Source organism: Vollenhovia emeryi, unplaced genomic scaffold (assembly GCF_000949405.1).
Source record: "Vollenhovia emeryi isolate VEMERY1.0 unplaced genomic scaffold, V.emery_V1.0 DF939227.1, whole genome shotgun sequence".
In the NCBI taxonomy this organism is placed as follows: domain Eukaryota; kingdom Metazoa; phylum Arthropoda; class Insecta; order Hymenoptera; family Formicidae; genus Vollenhovia; species Vollenhovia emeryi.
Window position 1 is genome coordinate 670042 of NW_011967139.1, and position 17956 is coordinate 687997.

Here is a 17956-nt window from a genome sequence, read left to right on the forward strand (position 1 = left end):
ATAATAATAATAATAAAAAAGTGTAGGGCATTAGAGAAACATATATAGCGTTTTTCTCCTTTTTTTTCATTCACCGTATAGACTTTTATTACGTCGAACTAAATATGTAAATACACTGATCTCTTCATCCTCTTTGTTCTTTGTTTCCTCCTTACGGTGGCCTCGTCAACGAACTCCTCATTCTCATTTGGAACAAATGCCGCTCTCCATGTTCAAGATCATTGCGTTGTTCATTTTGCGACACAGCCATTCTAGGATGTCCGCGACCTCGCTCTCCACGTACCAGTCTACCATAGACGACGATGTCTTTTCCTCGTTCTAGAAATTAAATTGAACGCAATCATTCGCGACCGTCGATCGATCGACAACAGAACGACGCCATTGTCCAATATCCTACTGTTGCACTTATAATTCGAATTTGTTTAACGCGACGAATCGCAACTCGCGCATTTTTAACGAACAAAATTATTCGTGCCGCAATTCTCTGTATTTGGATAATTACGATCGCACTAAATCAATTTTGGGGATACACCGTAACAATTACCTCCGTTATATGCAAAACGAGCTTGTCCTTGGCGACAGTTGGTGGTGACAGCAATTGATTAGTCTCTAGAGTCCACTTCACGTTCCACGATCCCCATGTATTTCCCTTCTCGATATAGTATATTCGTCTAAAAAAGACCCGAGGATTTACTTCCTTTTACATTCTGGATTAGAAAGAGTTAATACAATAATTTTTTTCTCAGGCTCTTTCGCTGTCGATATTACGGGCACAACATTAAACATACGCGTCAATGAATTCGACTCTATACCATACAAGTCGCAGATTTAGCTAGCCTTCTGTCACCCTTAAATGGCTCGATGGATCCATGGACCAAAGACGCCTGAGACACTTGGTATAATTATTGCGAGTGACTTACTGCAAAGATACGAGTGTAATGTACTTTCCGTCGCTATGGAGCGCAGCGTGTCCCCAATAAGAATCGTTCTGCACGCAGTGACCTTTACTTATAGCGTTCAACAAGTACGCTCCCTTCGCTTTGTGCGTCGAGAACAGCTCCACACCCTAAATAACAATATTAATTGTTAGTGATTCAAAGAAGATGATTGGGAGGTCGCGGATTTCCGATGGTACTCACGAAGTGTGGATTAATATATCGCGGCAGTCGCACTCTGGATACGAGACCCACTTCCTGCGTCCTGCAAGGCAGACAGTTCGCCTTTAAGTTAAACGTCGTTAACGACGAGAGAAAAATAGTGCTGGTAGCGCTGATACCTTTTTATCATGTCCGCTATCAGTTTCGAATAAGTTTTCAAACAAGAACTTTCCGCCTTGAACAGCACAGAGGTTTTCTTTCCCAACGTTTTGAAGAAATATCTTAATTCTTCTCGATGAATGCCTGTCAGTTGCAAGAGATTTAATAAAAAAACGTCGCAGCCGGAAATGAAACGGCAATGAGCGAATCAACAGATGTGCGCAGCACGACTATGTATGATCCCACTTACATCCACTCGTACATTACGACCAGCAACGGTTTACTCACTGTTCGTCGACGTAGTGATCAAGCCGGAGGTCTCCAAATCGATTTCTGTGGCGAACGAATGATCGACTAAAAACACTGAAGGCGGCACATCTGGATTCTGATAATTTGTATCTTTCATCTGAAACGAAATGACGCGTGTTCCAGTTTCTATTTTCAATCGCTGCACGAAATATTTCCAGGAGCTTACGAGTATTTTTAACAGTAAGAACCAAAATTGTCCAACAGCTTGAAATTTTTTAAACCGACGATTTAATTTCTATTGGACTTTGCGACTTAATGAAAATCGAGAATTTAATCGTCAGATAGTGTCGAAAATTAAAAGCTTAGGCTTTTCGTTAAGATGGGAAAGAGCGGCTAATTTTTGGTTCTCCCGCAGTTTTATAGCGTACCTTGTAATGAAGCGTGTGAGCGTCGTGGCCGCTTAAAAACGAGGCTTGCATACCGTCGGACGTAGCGTGTCCCAGCTCGCACGCGACCTCGTGTGCCAGCCTCTCCGCAGACTCGTCTCCGCACATCAACAGCTACAAACTCACCGTAAATTAGCGCCGTGTTCGAGACGAAAGATGTATCATTCGCGACACATATCGCTTTCGCTTGCTTACCAAATCCGGCTCGCAGAAACTGCTCCCCGATGACTTAAAGTTGTAGCCGTACTGATTTCCCAGGACAGTGGTTAAGCGCACCAACACGTGGAACTGCTCCATAATCTGCGCCACGTAAACGCGCGAAAGATGCGGGAGGAATCGCTCGCTGTCCGCGGCAATGAAGCTCTTTCGATACTCGGGCAATCTGAACGAGTAAGAGCAAATGAGATGAGACTTTACTGTCGCGCGCGCCTTCCAGTTTCATCCAAATCGTAATCGCTCACCTGAATTCAACGTTCCTCTCAAACGTACCCTTCTCCGCGTACTCGAAGATAAATCGAAGAACGTTGTGATAACCGAGTACATTGCTGAAGTTACGCGCGTTAAGTCCATCCGTGTTTGCCAATAATTTCAAGCGCAATACTATCGGAGAGATGTATATCCGCTCTACCAAATTCTTCCTCTTGCTGTTTGCGTCCTGCGATTCATACACGTGAATCAGTCAAAGACCATGCATTTATAACGCGTCGAAATTGTGCGCGAGATTAGACATTACATTACTAATTTTGTGAACCGAAGGAACGCGCATGTTGGACACGTCCCTCCTGAGTTTCGCGGCGATCGAGTGTTTGGTTTCTGGTGTCTTAGGAATCAAATTGATCAAGGAGCAGAGAAAAGCCTCTTCTAGATTCAAATTGAACTCCCTCACGATAACGCATATCCCTCTGGAAGAGAAAATTGTCGTATGAAAGTCATTACGAAAAAAGTCCGGGCGTTAACACGCGACATCTGTGCGCACGCACTTGTAAACAATACTCCTCAATTTGCGTTGTTTCAGATACGAGAACTCCAAGCAATGCTTCAATCTGCGGCTTCCAGCAAAATTCACAAAAGTCTTTTGCAAATCGGGATACAAGACTACCGGAAGGGTAGCTTCGTTCAGTTGATTATCGATCTGCAAGCCAGAGAAATTTATATATGTATATACATATATGTATATTTGTTTTGCATATATACACGGAGAATTTTCTTTTAACATTTACCCTGCAAATCATGTAATCGTGGGATAACATGGCGTTTTGAAGAACTTAAAATTTTTACTTTGAACAGCGAGTGAGAACAAATGTCCATAGGCAAATGGCCCCATTTTTTCCCCCATTCGATTTTGGTCACAAAGTAGGTACCAAACGAAAGGTCTCGTCAAGCTGATTACAGATATGTCAGTCTCAGAGTGTACCTTTTTAACGTTCCAGGGATATCGGGCTCCAAAGGTTCCATTCCATTCTAAACAAATGGCTGATGTCTGTCCAGACGGCTTCATCGCTTACGTCCTGGGAACTTTTGGAGCCCGATATCTCTAAAAGACCTTTCGTTTGGTACCTACTTTGTGACTAAAATCGAATGCGAAAAAAACGGGGCCGATCTTGTTCTCACTCTTTTAACATTTCAGAAAACTCTCATAAAGTTCTTCAAAATGGTTGTCCTACGATTACACAATTTTCGGGACAAATTTTAAGAGGAGATTCTCTCCGCGTGTTACTCGTATACCTGTATTCTGTGAATATATCCTTGCAAGTAACAAAGCGTCGTGGATTCCCTGCAATGCAACCAGACACCTGGCGAATACGTCCTTCGTAGTTTGCCGAAGAACGGCTTGGTCATCTGCATTTTTGTAAAGTCAACCTGCAAAAGATTTGAAAAGGCCTGTCAGAGACCTGCGTAATAAGGCACTTCGCTGTGCGAAAAGCCAAAGAGATAATGACAGTTTACAATACATGAAAATATTCTTTTCTATGCTAACAGAAAACTTATCATTTAACATACAATTTATATAATGGACAATAGCACTCTATATTTTATTAAATGCTAACAAAATTGTGCGGAAGCTAGAATTAAGATTTACGAGCTCTACATAATGAACGACACATTCGCAATACAACAGTTTTTTAAATTGGCATTAGACGTACATCAATGAAATTCTCGAGCTGCGCCGTCTTCGCGGAATTCGTATATTTATTTTCTAACCAGGCGCTCAGCTCCAGCGACAGATTCCTCCATCGTTTGCTGAAGTAGAGCTCCCAATGCGCGGCGGAGTCGATCACACTGGCGTACATTAATTCCCGTCTGACGTTATTGGATTCCTGTACAACCTACGAAAGAAAATATATTAATCTTGGATCACGCTTGAAACGCAGGATCGCTCGTCACTTACAACGCTGATTCCGATAGATGCGATTGACAAGAATATTTCTCTCTTGCTCGCTTCTGGATCGATGATGCTCCTCGCTTTCAGGTACACGTTTTCGTGCTGCGTGAACAGCAGCACGCGTTGCTCACCCTCCATGTAGCTCACCCAATAAACCTCTGTTTCACCCTGCTGCACATGCTCTAACGAAGTTTGCAACTTCGCTTCGGTCTCCACGTTGGGAACGTGATTGACACTCCCGCTCGTGTCCTCCGACCACGACTTCGTATTCGCCAGTGACTTGGGAGTGACGGAAGAATGAGACGCGCTGTGGCGTCGTTCGATGGTTATGAAGGACACCCTTTCGTGCCCGCAGCCGTCCTAAGGATATTAACAGATGTAAGTGTCAGGCAATAAGTCTGCGCGAAGAAATTGGATTTTTTTTTAATCTAGAAAAATTGATCTCCCACGGGAAACAATGAATGCAAGCCGGAAAATTTAGTTAAAAGTATATTGGGAAATTAAAGTCCGATATTAGAAATATATTTATCCACTACCGTCTCGAACTGCGCTCTATAGCCGACCGCGTTATTATTGTAAACGTTCCAAATCAATTCTCTGGTCTGAGTAGGATCGTCCCAAGTATACAGCAAACTTTGGAACGGCTTGAGCAGAGCGACTTGGCCTAAATCAACTTGATTTAACTTCAGAAACAGTTTGTCGCAGAGATTATCCACTCTCACGGGTATGTCGCCGGTATTGTATCTCCGGAACGTTATGCGGTATGGGGTATTGACGCCGCCTTCGATCTCCACGCATAGCGCCGACTGTAATTACAAAGTCTTTGTAATGCCCACATTTCTACCAATGCAGATTAATTTTAATTCCGGTTTAGGTTTTTATCTTTCTTTCAATTCTAGAAACCAGAAAAAGATAAAAAGTAATTTAAACTGAGGTCGAAGTTAATCTGCATTGGTAGAATAGTGGAAGTAATGGAATAATGGACGTAAGAAGCCTTTAATCGACAACATAAATTAAATGAAATTTTTCTTTAATAAAGACTTGTCCATAACAGGCGTTATCTTACCCCGTTATCCATTCTCAGCACGGTTTTACCCGCGTGCGTAATATCAAAGTGTTGCGAGACCAATTGGCTGTTCCGCCACTTAATTTTCATCTTCATGGACTCGGTGGCGGGCCAGAACGACATCTCCTGCCCGGGTAAGAGGTCGTTCCAGAGATCGGCCTCTTCATTCTCCTCCATGAACCTCAAGGCCTTCTTGGTTTTGTTGCAGATGAAGAAGTACGGTAGAAACGTTATAATCTTGGTGAAGATCGGCGACAAACGGGAGCTCTCTATCTCCGTTAAGATCTGATACTTTCGTCCGCGTTCGATATCGCGACATACGATCAACGACATCGACGTGATTCCGTCCAGTCCAAATGACATTGACCATTCGGACTGATGGGCCCTTAACCGTACCATGCTCTTTTTATTGTTCTTTTGGGAGAACACCATCAACTCCTCTTCCGGCATTTCGTACGTCACATGAGAATGGCAGTCCTACGGGACGAATGTTATTAGGAGATCATGTGACCACTTATTGTCGTGGAAACCAAGCGATGTGTCGCCGTTTGGCTCACCTGGATAAACAACGGCAAACCAGTCTTATTTATTATCCAATACTGCGACTGTATAATGATGTTCCAACTGAGAATCTTGCACAGCTCTAAGCACAGCAAGAAAGGCTTCGTTAAGTCCGACTCGCTATCTGTAGACATTAACACGAACTTGCGTTCTAGATTCATATTTAGTTTCACCGCGCCCATCCAAGACGTGCCTAAATAGTTGTGTATCTATATAAAATTATTGAAACTGTATAATTAAACGATGCAACGCAATACAAATGTACACGGTTGGTTTCTTTCGAACGACGCTTCTACGTACCTTGAAGACAAACTGCACGTTATTGCTGTGATTCAGCGAGTGCATGTTTATTTTCTCCCCGGGTTCGATTTTCACCTCGTAATTGATGCCAGGTATACTGACATCGATGACGAAGGGCAACTGATTATTGAAAACGAGAGGTGGTACGATATTAATCAAGTAATTCGGCACTTGGCAGCCCGACGGACGAGTCATTAACGGGAGTTCCGTGCTTATCGCCCTGACACAGAATACGTTACAATTATTGTCGCCTTTCGCCCCGCAGCACACGTCTTTAAATGCATTCGCTGTACCCCTCAGGTCTTTCCAATAAATCCCTTCGTCACTGACTTGATACTTCCTACAGATGATACATCCGTTAGTATAACGTACAACATCTTTTATCTTATTTTACGATCTCTTACAGTACCGGCCAAGATTAGATCACCTTTAGGTTTTCTAAGCATAACTTTCGTCAAAGTGCATTGAATGTGCTCAAAATTTTACAGTAGAAACCTGGTGACAGGTTCATCTTGTACATGAAGGGCAATGAAGTTTGACAAAACTGATACTCGGATTTTTCATTCGTTTAAAACTAGTTATATTCAAAAAATCGAAAGATGATATAATTTTGACCGACACTGTATAAATAAATTTACACATTGTCGGGCTACTTCAGATTTTGCTTACTCTAGATACGCGGGAAGAACGTGTATCGGGCAATGGTACGCGATGTACAGGGGGATGTTATAAGTTGCGTCAGGTTCTATGATCGCCATTCTCACATTATCATCGAAGGGATTCGTAGTTTCGCCGGTTGGCGTCAGACCCAATTTGTCTGTCACCGCTTTCTTGTAATAAAGTCCCAGCGCGTACGAGGTCTCGTTTCGAAACTGAAATGTATCGCGCGATCAGCGGAGGCTGGAAGCGACGCTAAATAGATAAGCGAGGTCGCATTACCTGTAACGGGGACCGCACGCAAATCGTACGGTGCAAATAATTGTTAATCGACGCCTCTATCACCAGGTAATAACGAACATCGTGTCTCACGGGACGAAGCGATACGAGATTACATGTTTCTTTCTTCGGGCAATATACCAGCACGTCCTCGAAACCTGCATTAAAGATAGAAGATTGATGCACATTTCTACCAATGCTAATTAATTTTAATCTCGGTTTAATTCGTAAAACTTAGAAAAAGATATAAAGTAAGTTGAGCCGAGATTAAAGTTAAACTGCGTTGGTAGAAACGAGCGTAATTTGCATTTGTATTATTGTATCATGTAATTGTACTTATGTAATTGTACTCGTATTTATGACTCTTGGGGTATTTTTCGAAAGTTACCCTCAAACACGATGCGAAGGAGCTCGCCGGTAATCGACTTGTAGATGTTGACCGGTGAGTCGGTGGGGAAAACTTTACACTCCGACACGATCACGGCTTCCTTTCCGGCCCACTGGGGACTCGTGAGATCAGCCTGTTCGTTTTCAGGACTGCTGGGCACGCTGATCGGCGAGCTGCCGTCGTGGAAGCTGTACGTTGCCACGACACGCGTGCCACTGTTCCCGTCCGCCTCTTCTTGGGCAAGCAGCTCCACTCGGCTCGCGTGACCTATGTCGTTCAGCATAGTCAACTCCCGCGTGTTAGTGGGCACGAACGGGATTCCGCCCCTCGCCTGCGTGAACGCGTTCGAGATCGCGCTCCACGTCGCGATCATGTCTTGCGTTATGGTAATGTTAACTGTGTCCTCCGAATACAGAATGATGTGCGGCGCCGAGAGATTCTGCGTTTTCGCCGGCGTACGTGCGGCGGGATTATCTGCGCGAAAAATGGAACATGTTGGAAACACTGGCGTCAACAGTTGAGATTTAATACGTTCGAATTTACGTACAACATTCGGTATTGCAATCCAGTATCAATTCAAATTCCTCGTCCTCGTTCGTACTCGAGTCGTCGGAATCGCTTTCTTCGTCGTCGCTGTTACTATTGAACAGATAACTCGAGATCCTCGTTAATTTCGTATCGCCCTCGTCGTCGTCCGTGTCGGATTCATCCTCGTATGTCGCATAGGTTTCAGGCTCTGTTCGTTAAAAATATATTTACTCAAAAATCCAAGTAACACTTCCGTGCGGTTGATAGATGAATCATTTCACCTTTCCTCGTGATTGATATCACATCGGCGTCAGGTCCAATAAATGTCATGTCCGTCATATCCTCTCCGTTATATTGCGCGTCTTTCCTTTTCGCTTTTACTGGATCTTGCTTCATGTGATGGCAAGGATCCGTCCAATTAGAGTTAATCATATTCGCTTCGCCTCGATATGTCTGAGGAAATAAAAATTTGCTGATAGTACAAAGCTAATAAACACTTAATAAATGCACGGAGTGCAGCACGATGATATTAGCAACCTTGACAGTGAATTCCCATGGTCTATAGTTTGCGTCGTCTCTCGTGCAGAACTCCACGAACGGCTCCCAATTCTGGCGAGCTCTATTGTAGCAGAACGCGTGAAGTTTTACGTTGGACTCGAGGTGAAAATTGTTACGCCAATCGTTAACGGTAGCGGTGACGACAGTCTCCATTTTCACTACTGGAAATCTTCCCACGGCGTACTCCATTTCCAGCAGAAAACACATTAGTACGGGTCTCAAGTTGAATGTTACGTGATCGTGGCGACGGCGATACAATTCCGTTTCACCTGAGCGATGCGCGCGGTAAAAATACAAATTTGTTTAAACGAATACCAACAGGTGATGGAATTCAAACGGAGTACGTCTGCAATATACGTGGATATGTGATTTACCTTCGTCAGTTTTCTTATACGGTATGCTGGAAACTTTTCTTGGCGTCCAGAAATTATTGTGCACGTTTGCACTCTGATTGCTGCCGTCGTCCGTTTTCAAATTAATACTGTTCAGGAAAGTCGATGCTTCATTCAATATCTGAAATATAGATATTAATAATATACGTATACGACATAATCAATTTAAGTATACATACTTTATATAGCGATATAGATAATGATTTTTAACTGTTTCAATACTTCAAGAAATAAATGCAGTCCTTTTTTTAGTCTCTAGTCTCCGTAAATACGGTAAGATGGCCAAATTTGGATGAAAAATTTGAGTTGACATTTTAAAGGAATTCGCTTAAATTTGACTCTTTTATATATTAAATTTACAACTTTATGCTATATTGTCGATATCACAAGAGACATCGACGTGTGTTTGTGTCGCTCATTAGCGACTCATCAAATTTTCGATCCGCATTTGGTATATCTGATTCGAATTTGGTCACCTTACTCTAAAAATCGCTCTACATATACATATTTTATACACATTTCCGATCCAGTTTAAGTCATATGATACTCACGTCGATAAAAGTATGAATTACTTCTGCTGATAGATGTATATTAATACTATTTATAACAACGGTAATTTCTTCGTTACCGCAAGACAACTTGTTTTTACAAATTTCTACATCACAGGGACGTAACAACCAACACGGGAACTCGTAATTCCCCTGTCCTTTAGTCTTGGCATTGACGTTGGTCAGGGTGCAGACTATCGAAGAAGACCGGCTGTGTCTGCTACTTTCAATAAACACTTCCGCCTGCATCCGTATCACGTGCGTGTTACTCTTCTCCAAGTCGCCGAATAGAAAGATGTCAGGCTTTTGTATTCGAATTGATATAGAAGTGCCTAAACACATTAGAATTATTTACTTTGCTTTTCCCGTTTGTAATTACACAAAGTTTTACATACATTGCACACTGCTACTGAATAAAACGATTTTTATATCACATGCATACACATACACATAGACAAACTACCTGGTTGCTCCTTAAAATATTGGGAGCGATTTAATTTATCAATTTCTGCATTTAAAACATTCCGGTTCTTGATTGAAATCAAATAAAATTTGGGAAATTAATTCGATTATTAATATTTGAAATAGAAATATATGTATACGGGAAGAAGTATAGTAGTACAGAATATTAGGAATATTCTTAATAACTATCTGAATAAATTATTTACCGTCTGGTTATTATTATCATATCCGTGGTTGATAATTCCTTTCTCTATCTGTTCGCCTGGTAAGGAGTCTAGAAAATAGCGTCCCAAGTGCATCAAGAAAGGCACAGACAAATTAATTCGTATGTCCTGAATAAGAATGTCGAAACACTTTTCCTCTGCTTGAGTACGACTGTATGTGACATCGACTATAGGAGACATCGACACAGAAATACAAGACTCCAAGTTCTTCTCTAAGGATATCGCCGGCGATTGTATTATCCTAAAACAGGAAACGAAACTGCAATTCTCGGTACCATTAACATTCTATCAATTCTCAGCTATACAACGGGACGCAATACCTCTTCTCAACGACCGAGTCCTTGCGAGTGTCCTGCAATAAACAGCTTTGCAGAGACAATTTCATTTTCAAACTCTTGTCGCTGTAAAAATCCCACGTGTTGACAGTTTCTCCGAAGCTCAGCTTGCACAAACCGTGATTTAAATCGCGCACGGGCGAGCTCAACACCTGCAATACAACGTAATAAAAGGTAATAAAGACAATATAGAAGTAAAAATCGACATCGATATTCGGGCGGGCATTAAACTAGAATGTGTACCTCTTCCGTATCCATAAATAAATTTAATTGCAAACCCTCCAACGTAAGTTTTATATTAATTTCGCACAGTGCTGTTTCGTTGTGCGTTAAGAAGTTTTCCAGTTTCTTAACCATAACATCGTCGTCGTGGTTGATTTTCTTTTGGGAGTCTTGCGTTGAAATTCTATCCTCGGTCTCACCGACTTTCTTAAGCAACGGTACCTTAGAAATATTATCTTGCCACACTGATATGAGAGACTTAAGGTCTCTCTGGCTTAAGTTTATATTTATGATATCAATAGCTCCCTGCATGTTGAATAAGCCATAAGTTTGATATTCAATAATGCTACGGTACTCCGTTTTTCTCTTGATATCAAACTGAATTTGTATAGGTTCGATTATGGGTTCCTGAAATTATATGTACGTGATATTATTCTAATTGTAACAATCCACCACGGCGACTAAATCAATTAAAATGTCCGGTTTTACCTGGACTTCTAAATCTCGAGTCAGAGTCATAATTGCTCTAGACACAGTCATAGATTTCAATTTTACCAAAATGTTATCGATTATCAATTGATTGCTGTCGCTAGCGGTCGCTTTGCTCGATTGTGCTGACTGCCCGCTCTTCTTAAAAAAGTTTTCAACCGACAGTACACCTGGAAATAAATTTTGTAATCAAATTACAAGAATATCCTCTCAATTTGCAATCCGTACTTGCTTCAAATACAATTCTTTACCTGTATCAAAAACCAAGAGACTCGGGGCATCCTTCTTTTGTGGCAGTAAAAAAGTAGGCCCTTGTATATCGATAAAAATATGCAGTTTCGTCGCACTCTTCTTAAATAGCTCAATCCCTCCAACGAATTTATTTTTCAAGTAATACAAGAAACGTGTATAGTATGTAGAAGTAAACGGTATTACGAAATTCTGTGAAGATAGCTAAAATAAGTATCGATATTATAACAATACAAATATCGGGCATAAATATACTGTACTCGTAAATCGTAGAGAATTTTCGAAATGATCACGCAATTTATTCGTCCAAGAGAAAGCTTGAAGGTGCCATCTGACATCACATCGTCCTGTTTTGTATCGATATCCGAGCATTTATATAATCTTGGTGTGTGTCTCACGTATTTCAGATCGAAAACCTTATCTTCGTCGGTTGTCAAAATCTTTAAATACAGTTAAAAAAATGTATGCATACAGTAGAAGCAAACTATGTACATTATTTGAGGCAATTACTTTGGAGTAAAGCGTATCATCAATCAAATCTTCTGCGAGGATGCTCCTGAGATGTGCACGCAACACCATTCTCTCGTTCGCATTGTAGATGCAATCGTTTTCCAGGCCCAAGATTTTTATTTCCATTAAATCTATATCCTTATCGCAAAATCGCACCACTAATGAGCTGAGTCTAGTTGAATAGTTTAGTTTAATTGCGCCTGAAAAAGTAATAAAACGTAAAACTAATTGCAATAATGCTACATTCAAGAGTACTTTTTATATTTGGAGTTTTATATTTGTACCCGGCGGAATGGGTGGATCAACGTTCCTCTGTTCTCGTTTCATAATATTACTGCAAGTCTTTTCGGCGTACTTGAATAAGAGAGTATCGTGACACACACTGAAATAAAACAATTGGCGTTTCTGTGAAATGTCTATCAAGACTTTTGTTTTCTCGCACATAGATCGTCCTACTTACGCTTGAAATTTATGCCAGTAGTCTTTCATTTTCAACAATGCGGATCTATGAAAGTTTACGTTAACATTCAGCACATTGACAACTAGCGAGCGTTCGATATTTTTGAAGTGCGTCTTGAAGTCGGGACAATTTGATTTAACCTGAAGAGAAAATCGATGAAAATCGGTATTTACGATTTCGGACATTGCAAATCTGAATAAGTTAAGTACCTTACGATACGACACAACAAGGACTTCGTAGGACTCGTCGGTGGATATTAGTTCCAGATACGATCCGGTAACGCCAGCGTTTGTCTTATCGACCAGAAAAATCGATCCAATGCCAAACTGAACAGCAACACCGTATTCCATTACAGCCATTTCATAGTACAAGGTGTGCAATCTCAAGTTTAAGTACGGCTGTTCTCGACTGTCCGTCATATCTTCCAGATTTACGGAAAACTAAATTTCAAATCAATATTGATGACAAGTCTTTTCGTAGGATAAAATATGGATGTCTAATGAAACTGTACTTGCCTCTCCTATGGCAAATCGAAGTAACAAATTAATGTGATTACACGGAGATATATTATCATCAAATCCGGACAAGTTAATCGTTTTAGATAATAACTCCAAGTCCTCTTCGCTAACTTCCGAAGAGACGACACTCCTATTAAAAATTGGAATTATTTTATCGAAATTCATACAGCAATTAATATTATGTATTGTATATAAAATATGTAAAATCATTACCTATCGAGCTTTGGTACATTATTAGTTACAACTTCCTTAATGACAGACTTAAAATCACTGTGCGTCATTGTGACAGATGGCAAGCATACGCTGGATTGTACTTTCATCAATTCTTTTGTCGAAATGAAAATAATACTCGACTTTCGTCCGCCAATTGAACTTTTTAAGGTAGCTTTATACTGCTCAATATTGTTCTCGTACAACACTAGCAATTTATTCAGAAAATACGCCAGCAGTCGCAGTTTACTTTCCGATAGATTAAGCTTCACGTTTGAGACGTGTACATTGAGTTTTGTCCTGTGGAATATTGTATGTTGAAACGATGCATAAACGGGGAATTGCGACGTAACTAGGTATATTACCGTGGTAGTTGGCGATATTCGGGTCTAATACTGTATGAAAGAGTCACATTTGCTTGCAGCTTAGGTAACAAATGATACTCCGAATCACTTCGTTTTCTCACCGAGCGCCAATCGTCGCCCGAATGACAGAATAAAATTTGCGCGCCGGAAAACACCATATTGAGTCTGTCGTAGAGTAATTCTTCTAGCTCCATGAGAGTGGCATCTTCCAATTGCAAATTCGTTGCCTGAAGCTCGTTGGTCAGCGTTACGTTACCGAGATCCAGGACGAGTATATGCCCTCCTCTAAAAATAATGTAAATATATATGAAACGATATTAGCGCGCACTCTTTGTCTCTAGTTTCCTACAACAAGAATGTAGTAAACGTACCTTTGTATTGATCCGTGTTCGGGAAATATAATGTAAGGACTCTTTATATCGATTTTGAAACTGATTCGCAATGTCTGCGAGACAATGTCGTCCACAAAGTTCAAATATCTTTTCTTGACGTAATCCCACAGTCTGTATACACCACGAATCGTATCGTGAAGGTAATTTGTGTTGAATTTGAAAAAATTTATAATTTCCACTATGGCAAACTGAAAAGCAATCCGTAAAAATTAAGTTCGCAGAAACTGTATAGGCAAAATATTATTTAAAGCAATATGTAAGAGCATTAATTACGTGGTGATAAGTCACTTCGATAGCTTCCAGCTTTATGGCTACTTCAAAAATAGGATCCATATTTAATCCATTTTTCTCAAAATCTATCGCCAAAAAATATGTAGACACATTCCCTGTGTCACATGTAATAGTTACAATTAGTACCTTTGCAACAGTTTGTAAATTGCTCACGGAGATTGTAAATTACCTGTTAATACATTATCCACTGTAATCAGAGGAACCAAATCGCCATCAGTCGATATAGCTTCAACTACGAAACTTTCAGCACGAACGGATATCTTGAAAGCTAATAGCGTAGGCCGTGCCTCAATACTTGTTAGAAATTGTGTGACGGTTACGATCAGCATTTCTTTGTCTTTGCTCAGGAGACTCAGACAGCAGTTTGCCAAAGTAAAATTTAATTTATAATCTGCAAACAAACAAACAAACATTCTCCAGATGAACGACACAGATTATTCCCAAGAATAATCCAAATAATGCGCTCACCTATCTGTTTCAGCGTCTTTCCGAACTTTACTTTTGAAACAGATGAATTTTCCTCAGGCAATGCGTTCTGACTTTCACCCTTGTTACATTCATTTGTTACATTTTGTGCTTGATCGTTATTCGGTAATATACTTTCTGCATTGACTTTCGATGGACTCGTTGTCGTGATTTGGCACTCTCGCTCGATATCCTTGTTTCTCAATTCCTGCCTGGCGTGCTCTCTCGCAATCACTATATTTAATATTGTCAAGCTGTCCTCGTGTTTCTGCATATCCAGCTTCAGCTCTGTATCGTTCGGTCGTTGCAAACTTTGGATACACGCCACTTTGTATCGCCTGTAATTTCTTCTGTGCCCGACTACGTGCGACCAGGTATACGGCTTAATATAGTGATTCAAAACAAAATTATACGCGTATTTCCACCAAGATGACGGTTCCTCGTACACGCTTTTCTCGGGACGATACTTAGCGTGTGGCCTGTGGACATTAGTTAGTTTTTATAATCGTCAGTTTCATCAAGTGATTGAAAATGCGCAAGACATTGAAATAAATGACAGAACACTAGGCGTCGCAAATTCACCTGTTAACAGTCGCGCGTAGCAAAGAGTCATAAATATGACAAAAAGTGGCGTATTGCGTTTCGGACAATTGCATCGCTACGTCCTGCAGTACAATATCGACCAACATGCGTGAAGCTTGCGTTTCCGTCCCTTTGTGTATGATGACTTTAATTTTGGCCGTGAAAGGTTTCAACACTTGTGACAAACAGAGAAGATTTTCGTTAAAATCACGATGGAATTTGAAAGATCTGTTTCGTACGCGGGATACTCCATCGTCGACAAATAATATCTCAAACGTACAAAACTGAAACTCCTTGTTCTTCATCCCGAACGTCTGCAGGGCTCTGTGCATCGTGATCTTCCACGCGAGCAAATTGGACATGTCCCAATTGCCCTGGACATTTATACAGGATTCAGTGTCGTGATCCATGTACACGCTCAGCGACTCCGCGCGTACAAGCTGGTACACCGTCTGCGAGTTCGTAGCACACACCCCGGGCTTCCATTTGCTGGAATTTATCATTTTTAGTGACAGCGAACGGACACACGCACAACCGGAAGAAACGTAACGGTATGCATTGTCGAATTACTTGTTAGTAGTCGTTATGGATATACTTTGTATACATATACCGCAGGCACAGAGGAAGTTGCGCAATATTTTCTCTTCATATCTAATATGTACATTATTTATAGTAATCTGAAAGTTCTTAGTGACTGACGCCAGTAGACCATCGAATAGTTGAGGAGGTAGACCTGCAAGAGAAGATTACAAGTTAATTTAGATACGAATCGAATCAATCAAGAGCTACTTACCGACGATAAAATTTTGACAACTCATATGAGAGAGAGTTATGAGAATATATAGACATTAATTAAATACTAACAAATTTCTCAGTGACGTTTACATAAAGATGTCTTTACCAGCTCTAAATATTTCATCTTCCTTAAGATCCTCAAGTATCTTCTTCTTTTCCGCTCTTATCAAACGTTTCTGTATCTCCGGGTCGTACGGGCCAGATAATGCAGGTACTGCTACTGCGTATACATCCTTAAGAAAGTAAATCAACATTACTTCAACGAATAATAATATATATATATGTTATTACTGCGACACAGTCATAGTCTGTTCAGTACCTCTATGCATATCACAATGGGTTGCGAGAAGAGTCCGGACCATGGTATTTTCAAAATAATTTTTCCTATCAAGCCCATCTCTACTCTAATAGGTAATCCCAGCTGATACTGCAAGGGCAAACGCGTCAGGGAGGGATGTGCAGGTGTATTCAATTACGTTTGAAATTTGCCCCGGGGCAATCGCGAGAAATGGAAAGAGAGACCGTACCAGAGCCTCCGGCTTCAGTTTCAGGTCGGTGAGGCACGTGTCCCCGGAGAATATACCGACGTTGAACTGCTCCGTGTCCAGGTCCTCCACGTACCTGCCCAGCAGGCGGTTCAAAAATGCCGCTATGGCCCCCTCGAACATTGTCGCCGTCGTCGTCGCCCCGCGCCGAGGACCGTCAACACCCGGTGCCGCTTTCTATCTGTCCCGCGAGCCAGACGGCGGGATCATATGGGATCGACCTGGGCCGGGAGGGGGGCCGTCGTCATAACCTCCCCGGGATTGTTGCAATTCGCAAAATAATTCAGTCATGCGCGACGCCGCCGCAATCCTTATTGATCCCGAGCCGCGGTCCCGCCGCTGCGCGTCCGCGCGTCGCACCGGCTCGCCTCTGCTCCGGGTCTCGCGTTCGCTCTACACCTCCTGCACTTGAAGAAAGTAACTGGACGCGCGCCCGGGGCTTCCCCGAGCCTCGAACTCCGATTACCCTGACCGGTGATTTCAATGTCCATTTCTTTCAAGATAAACTTCGATTAACTTTTCCATCTTTTTCCAATTCTTCCCACGTAGTAAGAGGCGTCTTTATGTGGTCGGCTATAAAGGTGCAATTTCATACGTCGCTAGTCACTAGCGATGGACGTGTCACGTTTTACCCCCACTCCACCGCCACGCAAAGCAGCGTTAAAAAGCTGTTCGCTATCGCCTCTATCCTTTTCATGTAGCGAATAGAAGCTCATTTCATCACAACGCAAAGCAAGCGTTAAAAAGCGACGATTGCTAAGTACATTACCTGATATAACTGCAACTGCAACATAAAAATGGAGTTGGAATATTATAATCAATACATCGAGTACGTAAAATATTATAAACATACAGTGGCAGTTATAGCTCAAATTAGAAGACGACGTATAGCTGCTGCAGTTGCTGCGATGTGTTTGATAAATGAAAAAGAAATAAATATAAGAAATATAATTATTAATACAATATAACAAAATTAATCTATCTTATATAAATAAATAAGAAACAAAGAGCAGTCTAACCTATAAGTATGTTTGCTGTATGTTTGCTGTATGTATATAATATGTACTAACTTCGTTTATATTTTTGGGTGCTGTCAATTGATTAAATCCTTCAGCCATAATTTCTTTTTTATACACTTTTAAGTAAAATAATTTAAATTTCAGCGTTGCTTGATCAATTCGCTAAAAGTTGGACTGTGTCGAACTTTGAGCGTTTATTCGCTACATTCGTC

The 17956-nt window shown here is 41.2% G+C and overlaps 1 protein-coding gene across 2 annotated transcripts; it reads right to left on the reverse strand.

Moving 5' to 3' along the window:
• Window positions 1-59: 59 nt before the first annotated feature.
• Window positions 60-17046, reverse strand: LOC105560601 (vacuolar protein sorting-associated protein 13A-like). Of its 2 annotated transcripts, XM_012009845.1 has the most exons (50): window positions 16708-17014; window positions 16500-16607; window positions 16287-16413; window positions 15956-16118; window positions 15666-15874; window positions 15386-15560; window positions 14807-15282; window positions 14508-14729; window positions 14321-14433; window positions 14027-14235; window positions 13656-13940; window positions 13294-13590; window positions 13078-13210; window positions 12772-13002; window positions 12563-12702; window positions 12387-12484; window positions 12103-12302; window positions 11853-12032; window positions 11595-11784; window positions 11344-11513; window positions 10876-11262; window positions 10618-10784; window positions 10280-10538; window positions 10075-10141; window positions 9615-9943; window positions 9046-9184; window positions 8651-8940; window positions 8395-8566; window positions 8133-8321; window positions 7586-8059; window positions 7201-7355; window positions 6931-7133; window positions 6262-6601; window positions 5958-6170; window positions 5401-5877; window positions 4871-5140; window positions 4341-4694; window positions 4096-4278; window positions 3677-3811; window positions 2932-3083; window positions 2685-2853; window positions 2413-2606; window positions 2147-2333; window positions 1934-2065; window positions 1545-1662; window positions 1277-1400; window positions 1140-1200; window positions 921-1066; window positions 545-671; window positions 60-318 (listed from the first exon to the last, which is right to left on the reverse strand). In XM_012009845.1, the coding sequence occupies exons 1-50, from the start codon at window positions 16846-16848 to the stop codon at window positions 184-186; spliced, it is 10215 nt and encodes a 3404-aa protein (XP_011865235.1). In that variant the 5' UTR covers window positions 16849-17014; the 3' UTR covers window positions 60-183. The 2 variants fall into 2 exon arrangements, with proteins under 2 accessions (XP_011865235.1, XP_011865236.1); XM_012009846.1 differs by lacking the exons at window positions 60-318; window positions 545-671; window positions 921-1066; window positions 1140-1200 and having other exon boundaries at window positions 1317-1400; window positions 1507-1662; window positions 16708-17046.
• Between the last annotated feature and the right edge of the window lie 910 nt (window positions 17047-17956).

Bases quoted from the DNA above. Each gene is read 5' to 3' on its own strand.
- LOC105560601 (XM_012009845.1), bottom strand. From the start codon at position 16,848: ATGTTCGAGGGGGCCATAGCGGCATTTTTGAACCGCCTGCTGGGCAGG. The intron at 12,485-12,562 runs GTAAGTAGGACG...GTTTTATTTCAG, and splicing joins TACTGGCATAAATTTCAAGC to TGTGTGTCACGATACTCTCT. The intron at 2,066-2,146 runs GTAAGCAAGCGA...GTGAGTTTGTAG, and splicing joins GTTTCTGCGAGCCGGATTTG to CTGTTGATGTGCGGAGACGA.